Below are 21,970 nucleotides of genomic sequence, written 5' to 3'. Positions count from 1 at the left end.
GGATGTCGTGAAACTCCAGTACGATTTGGACAGGTTGGGTAATTGGGCAGAAACATGGCAAATGCACTATAATGTGGATAAATGTGAGGTTATCCACTTTGGTGGCAAAAACAGGAAGGCAGATTATTATTTGAATGGCAATAGATTGGGAGAAGGGGAAGTGCAAAGAAACCTGGGTGTTCTTGTGCACCAGTCGCTGAAGGTAAGCATGCAGGTGCAGCAGGCGGTTAAGGCGGCAAATGGTATGTTGGCCTTCGTAGCAAGAGGGTTCGAGTACAGGAACAAGGATGTCTTGCTACAGTTGTACAGGGCCTTGGTGAGACCACACCTTGAGTATTGTGTGCAATTTTGATCGCCTTACCTGATGAAGGACGTTCTTGCCATGGAAGGAGTGCAGCGAAGATTCACCAGGCTGATACCTGGGATGGCAGGAATGACGTATGAGGAGAGATTGTGTCGATTGGGCTTATACTCACTGGAGTTTAGAAGATTGAGAGGGGATCTAATCGAAACCTATCAAATTCTGTCTGGCCTGGACAGACTAGATGCAGGAAGGATGTTTCTGATGGCCGGGAAGTCCAGAACCAGGGGTCATAGTCTAAGGATAAGGGGTAAGCCATTTAGGACTGAAATGAGGAGGAATTTCTTCACCCAGAGAGTGGTGAACCTGTGGAATTCTCTGCCACAGAGGGCGGTGGAGGCCAGTTCATTAAATATATTCAAGAAAGAGTTGGATATATTTCTTAAGGCTAAAGGGATCAAGGGATATGGGGAGAAGGCAGGGACAGGGTACTGAATTTGGATGATCAGCCATGATCTCATTGAATGGCGGAGCAGGCTCGAAGGGCCGAATGGGCTACTCCTGCTCCTATCATCTATGTTTCTATGTTTCTATATTCTCTACAAACTCCCAGAGACCTAACATTCTCTACACACTGCCAGACCCAACATTCTCTACACACTCCCAGAGAAACAACATTCTCTACCCACTCCCAGCGACCCAACATTCTCTACACACTCCCAGCGACCCAACATTCTCTACACACTCCCAGCGACCCAACATTCTCGACACACTCCCAGACCCAACATTCTCTACACACTCCCAGACCCAACATTCTCTGCACACTCCCAGACCCAACATTCTCTACACACTCCCAGACCCAACATTCTCTACACACTCCCAGACCCAACATTCTCTACACACTCCCAGCAACCCAACATTCTCTACACACTCCCAGCGACCCAACATTCTCTACACACTCCCAGCGACCCAACATTCTCTACACACTCCCAGCGACCCAACATTCTCTACACACTCCCAGCGACCCAACATTATCTACCCACTCCCAGCGACCCAACATTATCTACCCACTCCCAGACCCAACATTCTCTACACACTCCCAGACCCAACATTCTCTACACACTCCAAGAGACCCAACATGCTCTACACACTCCCAGACCCAACATTCACTACACACTCCCAGACCCAACATTCTCTACACACTCCCAGACCCAACATTCTCTACACACTCCAAGAGACCCAACATGCTCTACACACTCCCAGACCCAACATTCACTACACACTCCCAGACCCAACATTCTCTACACACTCCCAGACCCAACATTCTCTACACACTCACAGACCCAACATTCTCTACCCACTCCCAGACCCAACATTCTCTACCCACTCCCAGACCCCACATTCTCTACACACTCCCAGACCCAACATTCTCTACCCACTCCCAGACCCAAAATTCTCTGCACACTCCCAGACCCAACATTCTCTAACCACCCCCAGACCCAACATTCTCTACACATTCCCAGACCCAACATTCTCTACACATTCCCAGACCCAACATTCTCTACACACTCCCAGACCCAACATTCTCTGCACACTCCCAGACCCAACATTCTCTAACCACTCCCAGACCCAACATTCTCGACACACTCCCAGACCCAACATTCTCTACACACTCCGAGACCCAACATTCTCTACACACTCCGAGAGAAACAACATTCTCCACACACTCCCAGACCCCACATTCTCTACACACTCCCAGACCCAGCATTCTCTACACACTCCCAGAGACCCAACATTCTCTACAGACTCCCAGACCCAACATTCTCTACACACTCCCAGACCCAACATTCTCTACACACTCCCAGACCCAACATTCTCTACACACTCCCAGACCAACATGCTCTACCCACTCCCAGACCCAACATTCTCTACACATTCCCAGACCCAACATTCTCTACACACTCCCAGGCCCAACATTCTCTACACACTCCCAGACCCAACATTCTCTACACACTCCCAGACCCAACATTCTCTACCCACTCCCAGACCCAACATTCTCTACACACTCCCAGACCCAACATTCTCTACACGCTCCCAGACCCAACATTCTCTACACTCCCAGACCCAACATTCTCTACACACTCCCAGACCCAACATTCTCTACACACTCCCAGACCCAACATTCTCTACACACTCCCAGACCCAACATTCTCTACCCACTCCCAGACCCAACATTCTCTACACACTCCCAGACCCAACATTCTATACACGCTAACGTTCTCTACACACTCGCAGAGACCCAACATTCTCTACACACTCCCAGACGCAACATTCTCTACACACTCCCAGACCCAACATTCTCTACACACTCCCAGACCCAACATTCTCGACACACTCCCAGACCCAACATTTTCTGCAAACTCCCAGACCCAACATTCTCTACACATTCCCAGACCCAACATTCTCTACACACTCCCAGACCCAACATTCTCTACACACTCCCAGACCCTACATTCTCTACCCACTCCCAGACCCAACATTCTCTACCCACTCCCAGACCCAACATGCTCTACCCACTCCGAGACCCAACATTCTCTACACACTCCCAGAGAAACAACATTCTCTACACACTCACAGACCCCACATTCTCTACACACTCCCAGAGACCCAACATTCTCTGCACACTCCCAGACCCAACATTCTCTACACACTCCCAGACCCAACATTCTCTACACACTCCCAGACCCAACATTCTCTACACACTCCCAGACCCAACATTCTATACACGCTAACATTCTCTACACACTCGCAGAGACCCAACATTCTCTACACACTCCCAGACCCAACATTCTCTACACACTCCCATACCCAACATTCTCTGCACACTCCCAGACCCAACATTCTCTACACACTCCCAGAGAAACAACATTCTCTACCCACTCCCAGACCCAACATTCTCTACACACTCCCAGACCCAACATTCTCTACACACTCCCAGACCAAACATTCTCTACACACTCCCAGAGACCCAACATTCTCTGCACACTCCCAGAGACCCAACATTCTCTACACTCCCAGACCCAACATTCTCTACACACTCCCAGACCCAACATTCTCTACACACTCCCAGACCCAACATTCTCTACACACTCCCAGACCAACATGCTCTACCCACTCCCAGACCCAACATTCTCTACACATTCCCAGACCCAACATTCTCTACACACTCCCAGGCCCAACATTCTCTACACACTCCCAGACCCAACATTCTCTACACACTCCCAGACCCAACATTCTCTACCCACTCCCAGACCCAACATTCTCTACACACTCCCAGACCCAACATTCTCTACACGCTCCCAGACCCAACATTCTCTACACTCCCAGACCCAACATTCTCTACACACTCCCAGACCCAACATTCTCTACACACTCCCAGACCCAACATTCTCTACACACTCCCAGACCCAACATTCTCTACCCACTCCCAGACCCAACATTCTCTACACACTCCCAGACCCAACATTCTATACACGCTAACGTTCTCTACACACTCGCAGAGACCCAACATTCTCTACACACTCCCAGACGCAACATTCTCTACACACTCCCAGACCCAACATTCTCTACACACTCCCAGACCAAACATTCTCTACACACTCCCAGAGACCCAACATTCTCTGCACACTCCCAGAGACCCAACATTCTCTACACTCCCAGACCCAACATTCTCTACACACTCCCAGACCCAACATTCTCTACACACTCCCAGACCCAACATTCTCTACACACTCCCAGAGAAACAACATTCTCTACACACTCCCAGACCCAACATTCTCTACACACTCCCAGAGAAACAACATTCTCTACACACTCCCAGACCCAACATTCTCTACACACTGCCAGGGACCCAACAATCTCTACCCACTCTCAGACCCAACATTCTCTACACACTCCCAGACCCAACATTCTCTACACACTCCCAGACCCAACATTCTCTGCACACTCCCAGACCCAACATTCTCTACACACTCCCAGACCTAACATTCTCTGCACACTCCCAGACCCAACATTCTCTACACACTCCCAGACCCAACATTCTCTACCCACTGCCTGACCCAACATTCTCTGCACGCTCCCAGAGACCCAACATTCTCTACACGCTCCCAGACCCAACATTCTCTACACACTCCCAGACCCAACATTCTCTACACGCTAACATTCTCTACACACTCGCAGAGACCCAACATTCTCTACACACTCCCAGACCCAACATTCTCTACATACTCCCAGACCCAACATTCTCCACACACTCCCAGAGACCCAACATTCTCTACACACTCCCAGACCCAACATTCTCTACACACTCCCAAACCCAACATTCTCTACACGCTCCCAGACCCGACATTCTCTACCCACTCCCAGACCTAACATTCTCTACACACTCCCAGACCCAACATTCTCTACACACTCCCAGAGACCCAGCAATCTCTACACACTCCCGGAGAAACAACATTCTCTACACACTCCCAGAGACATAACATTCTGTACACACTCCCAGAGACCCAACATTCTCTACACACTCCCAGACCCAACATTCTCTACACACTCCCAGAGACCCAACATTCTCTACACACTCCCAGACCCAACATTCTCTACACACTCCCAGAGGCCCAACAATCTCTACACACTCCCAGACCCAACAATCTCTACACACTCCCATACCCAACATTCTCTACACGCTCCCAGACCCAACATTTTCTACACGCTCCCAGACCCAACATTCTCTACCCACTCCCAGACCTAACATTCTCTACACACTCCCAGACCTAACATTCTCTACACACTCCCAGATCCAACATTCTCTACACACTCCCAGACCCAACATTCTCTACACACTCCCAGAGACCCAACATTCTCTACACACTCCCAGACCCAACATTCTCTACACACTCCCAGAGAAACAACATTCTCTACACACTCCCAGACCCAACATTCTCTACACTCTCCCAGACCCAACATTCTCTGCACACTCCCAGAGACCAAACATTCTCTACACACTCCCAGACCCAACATTCTCTACACACTCCCAGACCCAACATTCTCTACACACTCCCAGACCCAACATTCTCTACACGCTCCCAGACCCAACATTCTCTACCCACTCCCAGACCTAACATTCTCTACACTCCCAGACCTAACATTCTCTTCACACTCCCAGACCTAACATTCTCTACACACTCCCAGAGAAACAACTTTCTCTACACACTCCCAGAGACCCAACATTCTCTACCCACTCCCAGACCCAACATTCTCTACACACTCCCAGACTCAACATTCTCTACACACTCCCAGAGACCCAGCATTCTCTATACACTCCCAGACCCAACATTCTCTACACACTCCCAGACCCAACATTCTCTACACACTCCCAGAGACCCAACATTCTCTACACACTCCCAGACCCAACATTCTCTACACGCTCCCAGACCCAACATTCTCTACACACTCCCAGAGACCCAACATTCTCCACACACTCCCAGACCCAACATTCTCTGCACACTCCCAGACCCAACATTCTCCACACACTCCCAGACCCAACATTCTCTACACACTCCCAGGTACCTTCCCTGCAGGTCACTCCTTGTGGTGCAGGGTGGGGTGTGTTGGAAAACAGCCAAAGAGGGTTTCCCTTCTCTTTGGCTTCATTCAGTCAGCATAGCTTCCACTGGGTAGCTTTACCTGACAGCAGAGTTATTATTAGCCAATTCGTCTGTGGAGAATCATAAGTAGCACTGGGAATTTGGTCTGTCGTGAATTAAGGCTGAATCTTTGACTAAGGAACTGTAGAGTTTTAGTGCATTAACCATTTCCCCTTTGTGTGTGTACAGCAAGCATTGCATATGTTTAACTTACTTTTTCTTCAGCATCTCCATGGATATCCCCTCTTTCTCCAGTCTCGCTGTGACTCTCTTTATAACTTTAGCTTCAAATAATTCAGCTCCTCTGTGCAAATAAAAGAATTGCATTTATTTATCACCTAATCATCTCAGTGCTTCACATTTATCACCTGATCATCATCTCTGTGCTTTATTTTGAAATGTAGACTCTTTGGTCTTAAAATTAGTTTGTTTTTCGCCTCCAGTAGAGCCCCGCTTCCCTCTTGGGACGCTATCGATGGATTTCGGCCGCGGGGACACTAATTTTTTCAGGACGCTAAAAGTCGAGCCCCGGTGAAGTTAACACCCCAAAGGGGGCACGACTCAATTTTTCCCCCTTCTTATTGGGGAAGCATGACGTTTGCACAGGGAGGCCCCACAGACAATAATGAGGTGAATAACCAGTTATTCTGCATTTGATATTACGTATTCGTTGAGGAAGGGAAGTTGACTAGGACACTGGGAGAGCTTCCTGCTCTTCTTGAAATAGTGTCATGGAATCCTACATACCCATCAGGACTGGTTAGTGTCTAATTAAGCTGCATTTCACTTAGTTGGTGGGACTTTTGTCTCGAGCCAGAAGGTCATGGGTTCAAGCCCAACCCAGGACTTGAGCACATAATCCAGACGAACATTTCAGTGCAGTACTGAGCGAGTGCTTTACTGTCGGAGGTGCCAGCCTTTTAGTTAAACATTAACTGTCTGTTCGGGTGGCTGTTTAAGATATCTTGATACTATTCGAAGAAAAGTTGAGTCCAATCTTGACCCCACCCAATGTTAACACACATAGGGGGCTAAATTCGGTTGATTTATGCTTCCTGTTAGCGCCCTAAGAGCGCGCTAATGGGGCGCAAATCAACTAGCACCTGGGCGCGGCGCCACGAACGCCTCCCGCAAAATTCAGCGGGAGGTTAGAGGCGGCACTAACTATTAGTGCTGCGCCGCCGCCGATGATGTCATCACCGTGCGCAGCGCCCTGCTCGCGCCCTGGCTGTAACATTGGGTGGCGCCCCCCGACTTACTGCCGGATGCTGTCCGCCGGGGTCAGGGGGGCCTACCTGCAGCCAGGGTGGTGCTCATTACAGGGGAGGTGGCGGGTGGCCAATTTTGTTATTAGCCGTCTGCCAGCACCTGCCCCCGTTGCTGTCCCCGGCCCGCGTGCAGTCCCCCCGCGGGGTGTCGGCTGCTCTCCATGAGAGCAGCACTCCTCGAGTGCCGGGCTCATCTGCCGGCAGTCCCGATCCCTGGTGGCCCAGCTGGGCACCGGGTTGCACTGCGCAGGCCCCGCCCCTTTAATAAGGGGAGGAAGGCCTGCAGTACCATGGCGCTGTGGCACGTCGCGCCGCAATATTGGCTCGCAGCGCCCCAAGAGGGACACGGGGCGCTTCCAGTAGCACCCCTCCTCCCTCTCAGGGCACTACCTGGGAAAATTGGCCGCAGGGGCGCCAACTTTTTTGGGGCACTAAAATTAGGGGGCACTACCCAATTTTTACCCCATGGACTTTCCAGCAAAGGCCAGAAGAAAGTGCTCAGGAGAACCAATCTTAGCTGATTACACCCATCCCCCGAGCAGGGGCACCAAGACCAATTGTAGAACACTAATTGCCACCCCGTCTGAGATCAGCTAACTCACCATCGACCAGGTATTGAACCTGGGACCCTCTTAATCTGTGTGGTTTAACAGCATACTGGAGAGCAATGTTACCACTTGCACAACTGTGAACCTGAAAGGTGAGATTCCAATGGTGCGAAGACCCTTGCAGGATGCCATGGTGGAGTGAGTTAGCTGGAGTCCATGCTGATGGGTTTTGAGCTCCAGGGATCCATTCTTACCTTGCTGCCAGCAGCTTTGCAGACTTCAGATCTGCCACTACATACAGGAAGTAGTAACTCAGAAAGACCCTCCTCTGGGCTAGTAGGAAGAGGAAGCAGGTGCTGTCCCAGATAATGCCTGCCTGCTTATTCGGGACCTCGCAGTTTTCATGCAGGCTGTCCTTATTTGCTGAAAACACATACGTAAACTTGGTTAAACTTTTTTAGGAATCTGCGTGCAACAGTTGAGTGCCGGCCTGCAGCCTTTTGGTTCAGTTTTCTTCCCGCCAATTTTCTTTGCTCCTCTCCTGCAGGGGCTCCCTCATGCTGGGTGTGGTTCAATTAGGGCTGCCAAGTCCCCAGGATTGCTCTGGAGTCTCCAGGGAGAACAATCAGAGGGGCATTAAAAAGAGAGATTTCTTTGAACATTTTTCTTTATTAATGATAAAAATATTGGACAAGGAAAAAAGGCTGATTGGATGATTCTTGACTGTCAGTCAATCGGGTAACAAAGAGTCGATTCGACTTCCAATTGGTGTAGGAAGGTGGGGTACCATGAGGACGGACATGTTGGCCGACCAATGGTGGGACTGTGGGGGCGGGGCGGTTGGAGGCAGGTGGTCATGTGATGACACCCCCAAGAATATGCCCAACCAGAGTTGGCAACCCTACGTTCAACGGGCACCGGCCACCTTCCAATGCCTCGTCAGCTGGCCATTTTCCATGAGTGCACCTCGACAGTGAGAGCTGGCTGGCTATTTAACAAGATGGGCATCACACACCTGCACTTTCAGCAAGAATCACTGCACAGTGATCAGGATCAGGGCCCAGGGTTGATCCCCTCCATAGACTAGGGAGATTGAAGACAATTGTAGCCTCCTATTTACCAACTGAGGAACACGGAACATTTTAGAATAATAAAAAAAACAACAGCCAATTCCCTTATTGACTGATCCCCAACTCACTTAGCACCTTATGCCTTTACCCACCTAATATCTCGATAATGTGTAGCGAGTCCAGGGATCAAATAGAAACACAGACATAGGGAAAAGCAAAGCAACCAATTCATAGTTTTACATCATTTATGTAGTTTAAATCTCCAAAGGTGTTATAAATATCTTGCTGTCTTGGATTCAATAATGATTGGTTAAACATCAGTGTGACCCATGATTCAATTGACAAAGATTCATGCCTTCACAATCTAATACATTCATTTTCTCCCCATCTCGCCTGAAGGCCCCAACTCTTGTTGTGGAACTCTAGTTCCACAAATCCCAGACGCCCTCCAATACCTCACACAGGTGGCCATTGTTCACGTGTAAGCCCAGTGAATCTTGCCACCCTATTTGACCATGGTCATCACAGTTGAGTCCAATTCTGCCCTTCCCTGATGTCCACGTGCCTGGACTTTCCAATGGAGTTCGCTGGATAGCGATCAAGAAACTTGGCTCATTTACCTCAGGTGCTGAGGCCAATTGTACAACTTCTCCTGCTGCCCTGTGTTAGCTAACTCAGTACAGACTAAGGATCCAACCCAAGACCCCCCAGGTTCTGCATAGGTCAGTACCACACTAAATCTGCATTTATATACTGAGCCATCAAGGTAAACCTTAATTACTTGACTTGCTGGCACGCCTGTAACGGACTGGGAACAAGTCCAGTCACCCCTGCACTTAGAAGTGTAACAACAACAACTTGTACTTACATAGCGCCTTGAACATAGTAAAATGTCCCAAGGCTCTTCACAGGAGTGTTATCAAAGAAAATTTGACACCGAGCCACATAAGGAGATTTTAGGACAGGTGACCAAAAGCATGGTCAAAGAGTTAAGCTTTAAGGAGCATCTTAGAAGGTGAAGAGAGCGGTAGAGGTGGAGAGGTATAGGGAGGGAATTCCAGAGCATAGAGCTGAAGGCACGGCCACCAATGGTAGAACGATTGAAATCGGGGGTGCGCAAGAGGCCAGAATTCAAGGAACGCAGGAGTCGCTGAGGTTTATAGGACTGGAGGACGTTATAGAGATATGGAGAGGCGAGACCATGGAGGGATTTGAAAACAAGGAGGAGAATTTTTAATTGGAGGCATTGCCGTACCGGGAGCCAATGTAGGTCAGCGAGCACAGGGGTGATGGATGCGAGCTAGGATACGGCAGCAGAGGTTTGGACGAGCTCAAGTTTATGGAGGGTAGATGATGGGAGTCTGACCAGGTGTACGTTGGGATAGTCAAGTCTAGAGGTAACAAAGGCATGGATGAGTGGAGGCAGGGGCGGAGATGGGCGAGATTATGAAGTTGGAAGTACGCATCTTGGTAATGGAGAGGATAGGAGGTCAGAAGTTCAGCTCAGGGTCAAATAGAACGCCAAGGTTGCGAACGGTCTGGTTCAGCCTCAGACAGTGCCCAGGGAGAGGGATGGAGTCGATGGCTAGGGAACAGAGTTTGTGGCAGGGGCCGAAGACAATGGCTTCAGTTTTCCCAGTATTTAATTGGAGGAAATGTCTGCTCATCCAATATTGGATGTCAGACAAGCAGCATGACAAATCAGAGACAGTGGAGGGGTCCTTACATCCTGCATCCTTACACTGGGAATCTCCTTATTCCTAAGTTTTTGGAGTGATGGATGAAACAGTCATCTACTCACGCAGATCATACTCCATGATGGTACAGGCCATGCCGAACGTCTGCACCACCCAGCAGTTCTTCTCAAGCAAGCTCTTCAAGTAGACACAGGAGCCAATCTGCCAGGGAGCAATTACAACACTGGTTAATTTCTGGGGGAGAATGTCAGGAGCGGCGCCCCAGCACTTACTTCCCTTTGCTGAATGTCAGCTTGAGGGTCCTTCGCTCTCGTACTAAAACGGCAAGTCAACAAAGTGAGAACAAATGCCCAGGCGCACATGCACACTACTGCTGGTTAAATGTATACAACTGGCGCAGGGTCAGGGGACACTCAACATTAAACATATACTGCTGGCTAAGTGTACATTGTTGGTTAAGTTAAGTCTAAATTGTTGGTTGAATATACATTGTTGGTTAAGTGATTGGAGGTTCAGCAATTGCTCCTGGTAAATTATACAGCAAGTCATGTGAATGTGACTGCCTAGCATAGAAATTTCACGGCAGACGGAAGCCCTTTGTCCCATGGTGCCAGTGGCAGCTCCAGATGTGAGAAGTATTCTATTAGCTTTGCCTCAATCTTTCCCCACAATTTTTTTTTCTTATTTAAGTATTTAGGGGGAAAGATTGAGTGATGCACCCTTTGGGGTGCTAACTTCACTGGGGCGCTACTTTTAGCGCCCAGAAAAAATTAGCATCCCCACGACCGAAATTCATCGGAAGTGCCCCAAGAGTAAAGCAGGGCGCTACTGGAAGCACCCCGCCTCCATCTTGGGGTGCTGTGAGAGAATATCGCGTGTAAGGTTCGCAAAATTTCGGCAGCCCCTGAAGATTATTTGATTAAAGAAAACCTGGTTGTAATGTACTTTAAAAACCCAGGACATCAAAGATGGCTGCAGCAGGCCTCATGGAATAAGAGAAAGACAGCCTATGAATATGAAAGAAGGATCTTACAGCACTGGCTGACGTAAGGATTGAAAAAAAAAACAGCCTGTCTGAGTATTTAAGTACTTGAAACTGTCAATCAACTGCGGTTAGGAAGTTTCAACATGGAACAAAGGATTGTTTGTTTACAAGCCCTCAGCAGTGTTGACTCAAGAGCTTAAGTGATTGCTGTCAATCTAGTTGCGGTTGAAATGTAACCACAGGACAAAGGATTGTTTACACTAACACTTAGGTTTGTTTATCAAGCACTCAAGAAACCAGCGGGACATTTTTAAACTGGGACAGCTCTATTCACAAACCAGTCAAATGAATGGGAAATGCATTCAAACCCATTACAGTCAATGGGGACAGATCGGTCCCTTTTGTGTAACCCAGATACGTCCAGAATTGGGCGCGAAGATAAGGGCTCCCAATGGGGTATAAAGGTAGCCCCTCAGGAAGCCATTCTCTCTCTCTCTACCGCCTCACGTCCGGTGCCCTGCCTTCAAGAGGACTATCACAGCCCACCCAAAGAAGTGGAATACCAGCAGTTACTTTTGAATTACTGGGGTATCTCTACTTTGGGCAGTGAAAAATCCAAGGCAGACTGCAGGGGCACGGAGCAGGCATTTACTGGTGAGCATAAACTTTCTGGCCCATTACAAGGCAACCTAGATAGGTATAAGGGGTGGGAATTAAGGGGGAATTTTGTTAAATTGTAATTTTAGTAAATTTTCCCTCGATGTGTCTGTTTCTCCTCCCTGTTAAGTATAGGTGTGCTGTATTCATAATTATTTTCACTGTATAGCAATTTATTCTTTATTTCAATAAACGTTGGTTTTCTTTGCACCCAACCACTGGTCTCGTCTTGTCTACATCGCTACTGAAATAAGTCCGGTGGTCAGAACCAAAGGGGAAGCGATTCGAACCGCACAGGGCTGGAACAGCTCAGACACACGGCTGACTGACCAGGCAAAAACCCCAAACCACCAAAAGAAAAACCTACAAAATGACGACCGCGGCAGGACCATCGGCGACAGTATGCGATGTAGCAGACGGTGCTCTGGGTCTAGAGAGAGCAGCAGTTATTGGTTTTCTTTTTATCACACCACTGATCTGTTTGTGGTTAGGTACCTGCAAGCTTAGGGAAGTTAAAGCAGAGAGTTGGGATAAGGAAATGGAAATTGAAGAATACCAGGCCAAGGTAGAACGCCTGGTGGACCAGTTTAGTGAGGACAAAAGCCACACGAGGCACGAGTTAGAGTACCTGAAGTGCCTAGTTACAGAGGCCAAGAGTAATGAGATGAGGGTGCGGGAGGAGAACGCCCGCCTCATACAAGAAGTAAGAGAGCAGGAGGAAAATGTTAGGGAGGTAAAGGCAGTGTATAAGCTGGCCTGCGACCAAGGCTTCGAGGAAGCAGATCATGGCCCCTGTAGGGAAGAGATAGAAAGCTTGAATATGGCTTTAAGGAGGGCAAAGGGGATGATATGTCTTATCAGCCCGAAGGTAGGCCAGTCGGACTTTACCGGCAACCCAAATAGAACCGTCCCACAGGCAACACCCAGAACAAAGTTGGTTAGGGAATCAGAGGTCCCACGACCGCCACCCATAGCTCCGAGCTTTCGGGAGCTCTGGCAGCAAGGGGGGGTGGAGGATGAGGTGGTAGAGGAAGCACAGCAGGCCCCGTTAGATAGGCCACGACCAGGACCAGTGTACCCCCTCCGACAATGGAGGTACGGTCCGCCCGTTGATGACGATGACCCAGGGGCCATCCAGAATCAGTTTGTGGTGCCATATGGCACCCAACAGCTCAGGGCCATGGTAAGCCACATCCCCAAGCTCACTAAAAAGGGAGACCCCGCTCTGCATTTCAGGGAGATAGAACAAGCAGTTAATGACTGCGATGAAGCAGAGCAAGCTAAAATGCTGCTGTTTTCCCTGGGAGGTGATCTCCTCCAGACCCTATCTGGCGAATGCAAAAGGGGGCAGAAAGAATACGAGGATTTGAGGAATGAGATATTGGAGGCCATGGGACTCAATGATGGTAGTCCGTTCGCCCGTGTAGAAAGAACGGTACAGCTCCCAGGGGAGTCCCCGCAGGCGTTCGCAGACAGACTGCAGCCAGTCTACCGGAGCGCATGCCCAGGAATGCCAGGGCGGGCAGCACTGAACCCAGCCCAATTGACTCACTGGCTCCGTTGTCTTATGACAAACAGCCTACCCCAGATCCAAGCCCAGGCCATGGCTTGGTTTGACCCCCGAAACCCCCAGACCACTGAAGAAGCGGTGATCCGCCGGCTCACAGTAGCATTTAGAAACATGAGGGGTACCGAGACGCACCAACCCAAGGGAAAAGTCCATGAGGTTAAACCTGGGGGCCAGAATAAGAAAGAGTGGCACCAGGAGGGGAACTGTCCCTTCCAGGCTAAGTTAAATTGTTATGGGTGCGAGAAAGACGGTTACTGGAGAAAAGACTGTTAGAATCCCTGGAACGATAACAAGGGAAAGAATCCCACAGCCCCAGTCCAAAAGGTAGAGACAGGAATTCCCCCCGCCTCGGTCGAGTCACTATTGGAGGCAATGCGGTCTCTTCTGACTGGCCAAGGGAGAGTAGCAGCCACCACCAGTGCTTTGACCCCGTCTGCCCCATCCCACTCCCAGCAATGACTAGAGCCAGTGCAGCCTGTCGACCTGTGTCCCCGCGAAAATGCTGAGGGGAGCAGGCCCTATGTTAAGATGGGCGTGAAGACGGTGCAGGGGAGATATTCGGTGGACACTGGAGCTTCCAGCACGGTGGTCCATTCGGAAGACCTGACCAATTCACCCCGGTCTAACAAGGTCCCATTTAGCTTAATGGGACCCACAGGGAACGAGCAGGCTGGGGAAAGGTAAAAACCTTTGGCCATAGGTTTGGGATCCCTCCATACCACGTGGGAGGGTAACCAAAAGACCGATGAGGTGGCCAAGCAGGGGGACAGGGAAGGAGAGTTCTGGGACCCCTGTAGAGCAGGCCCGGTAGCAGCAATCCGGGACAAGGGAAGCACACAGGGGATAGCTTTGGCCCCGGACCAAAAGCAAGTCCAAGCCCAAGATTCCGCCTTTAAGGCCGCCCTGATAAGGAGAAAGAATTTAGAACAGGGTTACTGGCAGGCTGCTAGTTATATTAAACAAAATAAGTTGTTTAAACCCAAAAAGAAAGAGCAGCCAGTCAGGACAAAGTCTGAAGTTAGAAATCCTCAGCCCGCAGCGGGTACAAGCTCACAGGCTGCACAGGCAGGCGCTGTGGCTTGTGTCAGGGGAGGAGCCATTCCACCCACTGTTCAGGACACTCCCCCTCTCTTATGGGACTCCGGGGAGGAGCCTGAACCAGGTTTTAAACCTGAAGGGGAAGACTCCCAGCCACCGGCAGCAAGGGATTGCCCGTCCCCAGCCCAGGTTTGGGAAGGGAGGGACCCGAGGGAGAAGGTCCCCAGGCAGCAAGGACTGTGACCCGAGCTAAGGGTCCGCTCGCCAGGGTAGCCCCACCAGTGACACTCCCTAGGAGGTCTCTTCGGGTACCCCAGCCCAGGAAAGTATGGTCACCAGCTTTCCAGTGGAAAAGGGTGGTCTCCCGAGTCAGGGAGAAGCCAAAAGACAGAGGTCCCCAACCAACAGCCATAAGCTGCGAGGGACCAGAAGTTGGGATCAGTCCAGATTCACTGCAGGCAGTAGCCTGCAACAGTCCTAACAGAGATTAGGCTAGCTGCCCGGAGATGGGCAGTGCTTGTATATAGCTTTGTTTAAGTTTAATAATATGTACAAGTAAGTTAGAGTGTGTTAATTTTAATTTTATATTGCAATCGGTAGTTTTAAGTATTAAAGTATCAGTTTTAAGTATGGAACCGTTCCAGAGTGTTGTCTGTGAGCCGAGGTCACGGGACCTGATCACATTCCCCTGAGCCAGGGGACCTTGCTAGATGTTTTTTTAGGTCTTTTTCAGAGCTTCAAAAGGTGCGGAGGACCATCGTGTCTTTGGATGCTCGGGGAAGGGAGCACCCCTAGCCCAGGTTTGGGAAGGGAGGGGTCTGCGAGAGGCAGATGCCCATGAGGGGAGCTGGCCAGGATGATTGGGATCCAATTCAACCCAGTATTCTAGGGAGACCGGCTTCACGTATGGGGAGGCCTCCCTCCAGTGCCCGAGGATACGAATCATCACCCCAAGGAAAAGATGGCACTGGAAAATATTTTAATAACTGTTTATTTAGCATAGAAAATAATTGCGCTATCCGTGAGAAGTAATTTAAATTTTCTATTCAGTTTCACACACTAGAGCACATTGATTGACGTGTAGAATGTGTAACAATACTTGGCACATTATTGTTCACAGCAATTATACTGTTATTGGAAATCCAGATTAAGATTAAGTGTTCACAAAAGGCTTGTTAATTGTATATATTTTATTATGTACTGATCCCAACTCCAAAGGAAATAATGTGTGAATTTAATTCCTAACTGTGAGATTGTACTATTTATTTGGAGTCAATTGAACAAATTGCATATGCCTGTGAATTGTTGTGTTTGCAGATTCTGGAAGTTTGAAATACATTAATGGCTGAAGAATGGTGCCATTTATTAAAGTGTCAGGCAATTACATTATAAAAAAAAAGAAAAGGAAAAGGGGAAGCTCGTTTTTTTCCATTTGTATTTTTAACAAATATGTTTTGTCTTGGTGTTGATCTCATTAAAGATGTTGTATCATGATAAAGCTCTATGATGTCACAAGTGGTGCAGGGGTATTAGACCCCTCCGTGCTTGTATTATTGTAAATAATCATGTTTTTCTATCGATAGATTCCTACCATGCAATGCGATTCTCTCTGGGTAAGGGGGATGGAGGTGTCAGGGGATCAGAGATAGATATAGATAAGTATAAGGGAAGGTTGTTTGTGGGGGGTCAGAAATCTTTGCTCACCTTAAACTAGGATACTGCAAGCAAGTTTTAGTATCCAAGGGAGGACTGTAAGGTTTGCAAAAGTTCGGCAGCCCCCGAAGATTATTTGATTAAAGAAAACCTGGTTGTAATGTACTTTAAAAACCCAGGACATCAAAGATGGCTGCAGCAGGCCTTGTGGAATAAGAGAAAGACAGCCTATGAATATGAAAGAAGGATCTTACAGCACTGGCTGACGTAAGGATTGAAAAAAAAAACCGGCCTGTCTGAGTATTTAAGTACTTGAAACTGTCAATCAACTGCGGTTAGGAAGTTTCAACATGGAACAAAGGATCATTTGTTTACAAGCCCTCAGCAGTGTTGACTCAAGGGCTTAAGTGATTGCTGTCAATCTAGTTGCGGTTGAAATGTAACCACAGGACAAAGGATTGTTTACACTAACACTTAAGGTTTGTTTATCCAGCACTCAAGAAACCAGCGGGACATTTTTAAACTGGGACAGCTCTATTCACAAACCAGTCAAACGAATGGGAAATGCATTCAAACCCATTACAGTCAATGGGGACAGATCGGTCCCTTTTGTGTAACCCAGATACGTCCAGATTTGGGCGCGAAGATAAGGGCTCCCAATGGGGTATAAAGGTAGCCCCTCAGGAAGCCATTCTCTCTCTCTCTACCACCTCACCACTGGTGCCCGGCCTTCAAGATGACCATCACAGCCCGCCCAAAGAAGTGGAACACCAGCAGTTACTTTTGAATTACTGGGGTACCTCTACTTCGGACGGTGAAAAATCCAAGGCAGACAGCAGGGGCATGGAGCAGGCATTTACTGGTGAGCATAAACTTTCTGGCCCATTACAAGGCAACCTAGATAGGTATAAGGGGTGGGAATTAAGGGGGAATTTTGTTAAATTGTAATTTTAGTAAATTTTCCCTCGGTGTCCGTTTCTCCTCCCTGTTAAGTATAGGTGTGCTGTATTCATAATTATTTTCACTGTAAAGCAATTTATTCTTTATTTCAATAAACGTTGGTTTTCTTTGCACCCAACCACTGGTCTCGTCTTGTCTACATCGCTACTGAAATAAGTCCGGCGGTCAGAACCAAAGGGGAAGCGATTCGAACCGCACGGGGCTGGAACAGCTCAGACACACGGCTGACTGACCAGGCAAAAACCCCAAACCATCAAAAAAAACCTACACGTGGTGCTACATGCCGCGGTACTGCAGGCCTTCCTCCCCTTCTTAAAGGGGAGGGGCCTAGCGCAGCGTGACCCGGGGCCCAGCTGGGCCACCAGGGATTGGAGAGCCTGCAAAAGAGCCCACTCAAGAGAAGAGCCCGGCACTCAAGAGAAGTGCCGGGCTCACGGAGCGCAGCCGGCACTCCGCGGGGGGGCTTCAGAGGAGGCCGGGGACGGCAACAGCGGCAGGCGGCCAGCAACAAAAATGGCCACCCGGCACCTCGCCTTTAATTAGTGACATCCTGGCCGCAGGTAGGCCCCCCTGACCCCGTTGGACATAGCGTCCGGCGGTAAGTCAGGGGGCACTACCGAAGATTGTGGCCAGGGCATTGCACATGGCGATTACGTCATCGCTGGTGGCACTGCGCCCAGGTGCTAGTTGCTTTGCGCCCCATTAGCGCTCTCTAAGGGCTTTCCCCCCCCTAATTCTTCCTGAAATCTCATGCTGCAGTCGCTTGTGGCAAAGGATTCCACATTCATCTTATGCATAAAAGCTTCCCATTAACCTCCCCCTTTATACTTCTAATTACAGAGAATTTCCAGCACAGAAACAGGCCATGCTGTTATTTATGCTCTATACGAGCCTCATTCAACTTCATCTGACCCTATCAGCATACCCTTCTTCTCCTTTCTCCCTCATGTACTTACCTAGCTTCCCCTTAAATGTATCTGTGCTATTTGCCTCAACTACTCCCTGTGGTAGTAAGTTCCACATTCTAACCACTCTCTGGGTAAAGATGTTTTTTCTGAATTCCTGAATGGATTTATTAGTGCCCATCTTATATTTATGGCCCTTAGTTTTGGTCTCCCCCACAAGTGGAAGCATCTTCTCTACACCTTTCTTATCAAACTCTTTCATAATCTTAAAGACTTCTGGTAGTTCACCCCTCAGCCTTCTCTTTTCTAGTCTTTCTTGATAGTTTATGTTTCCCCTAATTTTTTTTGGATGCGTGGTCCCTTTAACAGGCTGCACGGCCCATCCTTGGAGTATTCTGGAGGCATCAGTGCAGGGAAGGGAAGAGAAGTCATTGCTGGTGAGGCACTCGCTACATTCAGATTGGGCTCTACACCACCCATTTATCATCTTTCACGCACCATGTACAATCTACACCGAGAGACTCTACACCTCCTCTTAAACTTCCTCCACAGCCTATATACAATCTACCATATCATCAACTCTCATCCATTTAATCTCCAGAGGGAAAGTTCCCTGAGCTCCAAACTTCTGCAACAGAGAACTGAGCTGTAAACAATAACTCGAAGGAAATTTGGAACCTTTGACAGATTGGAACCACTACAAGGAGTTACAAGGCAGTGGTCCAATTGTAGGACTCACGGGGGTAAATGTTCATCTTCACTGCCTGGGCGGTAATCGGGAGATGTGGATCGCCTGCCTGTTATGGAACCCAACCGATTTTCATTCTATCAAAATCAGTGGAATGAAAATCACATAGGTTCTATCTTGGGCAGACGAGCCGCTGCACCAGTTACTGCCCACGTGGTGAAGGCAAAATTTATCCCATGAAGTGATTTGACCCTCGCATCCCAAATCCTGGTCCTCTACCACCTAGAAGGACAAGGGCAGCAGGTGCATGGGAACACCACCACCTCCAAGTTCCCTTCCAAGTCACACACCATCTTGACTTGGACATATATCACCGTTCCTTCATCGTCACAGGGTCAAAATCCTGGAACTCCCTCCCGAACAGCACTGTGGGAGTACCTTCACCACACGGACTGCAGTGGTTCACCACCACCTTCTCAAGGGCAATTGGGGATGGGCAATAAATGCTGGCCTTGCCAACGATGCCCACATCCCGAAAATCAATAAAATAAAATTGGACCAGTGCCTCATAACAGACGCAGGATGGGTAGTCTGCTGAATTTAGTCAGCGTCTCTTGGTCAGGTATGGTCCGTGCCGGGGTGTAAGATCAGGTAGAGCGAACGCACGTACCGAGAATACATTCTTTGTCACAATCACCAGTATAGTGTAGCCAATCAGGTAGTCCCAGTGCCTGAGGATAACCTTGACTGGTTTCAGAAGCAGTTGTCCTCCGAAGAGCATGAAGTAGAAACAGGCCACCAGATAACCCATGCAGAAGATGTTGATCCTGCTCGTCCCCGTGATGAAGATGAGACACAGCACAAACCAGAACAAGTAGCTGAAAATAACCACTTTCAACATGTCTAAGTAAGACCTAAAAGAAAAACAAATTCACACAAGGTAGTTAAACTCACTGTAATAAATCATGGAGAGACAACAGATCACCCATTATATGCCATCGGCATTCCGGATCTGGTCCCATACGGAGCCCAGTCCGGGGCTCTCTGGTCCTGTACCGGGCCCAGTCCGGGGCTCTCTGGTCCTGTACCGGGCCCAGTCCGGGGCTCTCTGGTCCTGTACCGGGCCCACTCCGGGGCTCTCTGGTCCTGTACCGGGCCCACTCCGGGGCTCTCTGGTCCTGTACCGGGCCCACTCCGGGGCTCTCGGGTCCTGTACCGGGCCCAGCCCGGGGCTCTCGGGTCCTGTACCGGGCCCAGCCCGGGGCTCTCGGGTCCTGTACCGGGCCCAGCCCGGGGCTCTCGGGTCCTGTACCGGGCCCAGCCCGGGGCTCTCGGGTCCTGTACCGGGCCCAGCCCGGGGCTCTCGGGTCCTGTACCGGGCCCAGCCCGGGGCTCTCTGGTCCTGTACCGGGCCCAGTCTGCGACTCTGGTCCTGTACCGGGCCCAGTCTGCGACTCTGGTCCTGTACCGGGCCCAGTCTGCGACTCTGGTCCTGTACCGGGCCCAGTCTGCGACTCTGGTCCTGTACCGGGCCCAGTCTGGGACTCTGGTCCTGTACCGGGCCCAGTCTGGGACTCTGGTCCTGTACCGGGCCCAGTCTGGGACTCTGGCCCTGTACCGGGCCCAGTCTGGGACTCTGGCCCTGTACCGGGCCCAGTCTGGGACTCTGGTCCTGTACCGGGCCCAGTCTGGGACTCTGGTCCTGTACCGGGCCCAGTCTGGGACTCTGGTCCTGTACCGGGCGCAGTCTGGCGGTGTCTGGTCCTATACCGAGCCCAGTCTGGGACTCTGGTCCTGTACCGGGCCCAGTCTGGCGGTGTCTGGTCCTATACCGAGCCCAGTCTGGGACTCTGGTCCTGTACCGGGCCCAGTCTGGCGGTGTCTGGTCCTATACTGAGCCCAGTTCGGGATTGTCTGGTCCTGTACCGGGCCCAGTCCGGGAGTGTCTGGTCGTGTACCGGGCCCAGTCCGGGATTGTCTGGTCCTGTACCGGGCCCAGTCCGGGAGTGTCTGGTCGTGTACCGGGCCCAGTTCGGGATTGTCTGGTCCTGTACCCGGCCCAGTTCGGGACTGTCTGGTCCTGTACCCGGCCCAGTTCGGGACTGTCTGGTCCTGTACTAAATTGCTGTAAAGCTCCTTTCATCATGTTTAATTTGTTGGATTTATGTTTCTAATTTCAATTAATTAAATTTTTCCTGATAGCCTGAGTTTTACGCAGAAGGAATTAAAATTCCGCCGGTAACCTTGGGTTAGGTGGTAGTCCTGCTTCCCTAACTTACCTGAAATGACTAATGGAAGCGTTGGCGGCTTTGGTAGAACAGCTTACCTGCAGTGAAGGAAGTTAGCCACAGGAATATACTGATTAACAGTGGCTGTATCTAGGCTGCGGCTGATTTCAACATTGTCCCCTGCAATCATCCGTATTGCTGCCGTGTTCTCATCTTCAAACACTTGCCACTGCATCGACGCATACAGCAGCAACATGAAGTCATCTAATAGAGTACATCAGAAAAAGCCTCAATGATATACTTGCCAAGGGAACGACACCGTCAGTCTCTAGACAATGATTACACAGGAACTGAACAGATGACCATTATAAGGGGCTGAGCTTCGTCCTCGGAGGCAGCGTCTTGGACAATTTGCAGGGTATTTGAGGGCAAGAAAGAAAGAAATACTTGCATTTATATAGCGCCTTTCATGATCCAAGGACATCCCAAAGCACTTTACAGCCAATGAAATATAGCCACTGTTGTAATATAGAAAATGTGGCAGCCAATTTGTGCACATCTAGGTCCCACAAACAGCAATGTGCTAATGACCAGACATCAGTTTTCAAGTGATGTTGGTTGAGGGATAAATATTGACCAGGACAACCAGGGAGAACTCCCATGCTCTTCTTCAATAGTGCCATGGGATCTTTTATGTCGA

General features: G+C 49.6%; 1 protein-coding gene across 1 annotated transcript in view; it reads right to left on the bottom strand.

Moving 5' to 3' along the window:
* LOC147108520 (piezo-type mechanosensitive ion channel component 2-like) overlaps positions 1 to 21,970 on the bottom strand; it is a 318,148-nt gene that overhangs the window by 101,558 nt on the left and 194,620 nt on the right. Inside the window, 5 exon segments of the mRNA XM_086004280.1 lie at positions 6,218 to 6,307; positions 8,074 to 8,242; positions 10,691 to 10,787; positions 19,713 to 19,956; positions 21,369 to 21,534. Coding sequence (XP_085860406.1) covers positions 6,218 to 6,307; positions 8,074 to 8,242; positions 10,691 to 10,787; positions 19,713 to 19,956; positions 21,369 to 21,534 — 766 coding nt within the window.

Source organism: Somniosus microcephalus, chromosome 13 (assembly GCF_052327205.1).
Source record: "Somniosus microcephalus isolate GS21.2 chromosome 13, FLI_Smic_1.0, whole genome shotgun sequence".
Taxonomy (NCBI): Eukaryota; Metazoa; Chordata; class Chondrichthyes; order Squaliformes; family Somniosidae; genus Somniosus; species Somniosus microcephalus.
The sequence above is the reverse complement of the archived record's forward strand: the minus strand, read 5'-3'. Positions and strand labels throughout refer to the sequence as shown.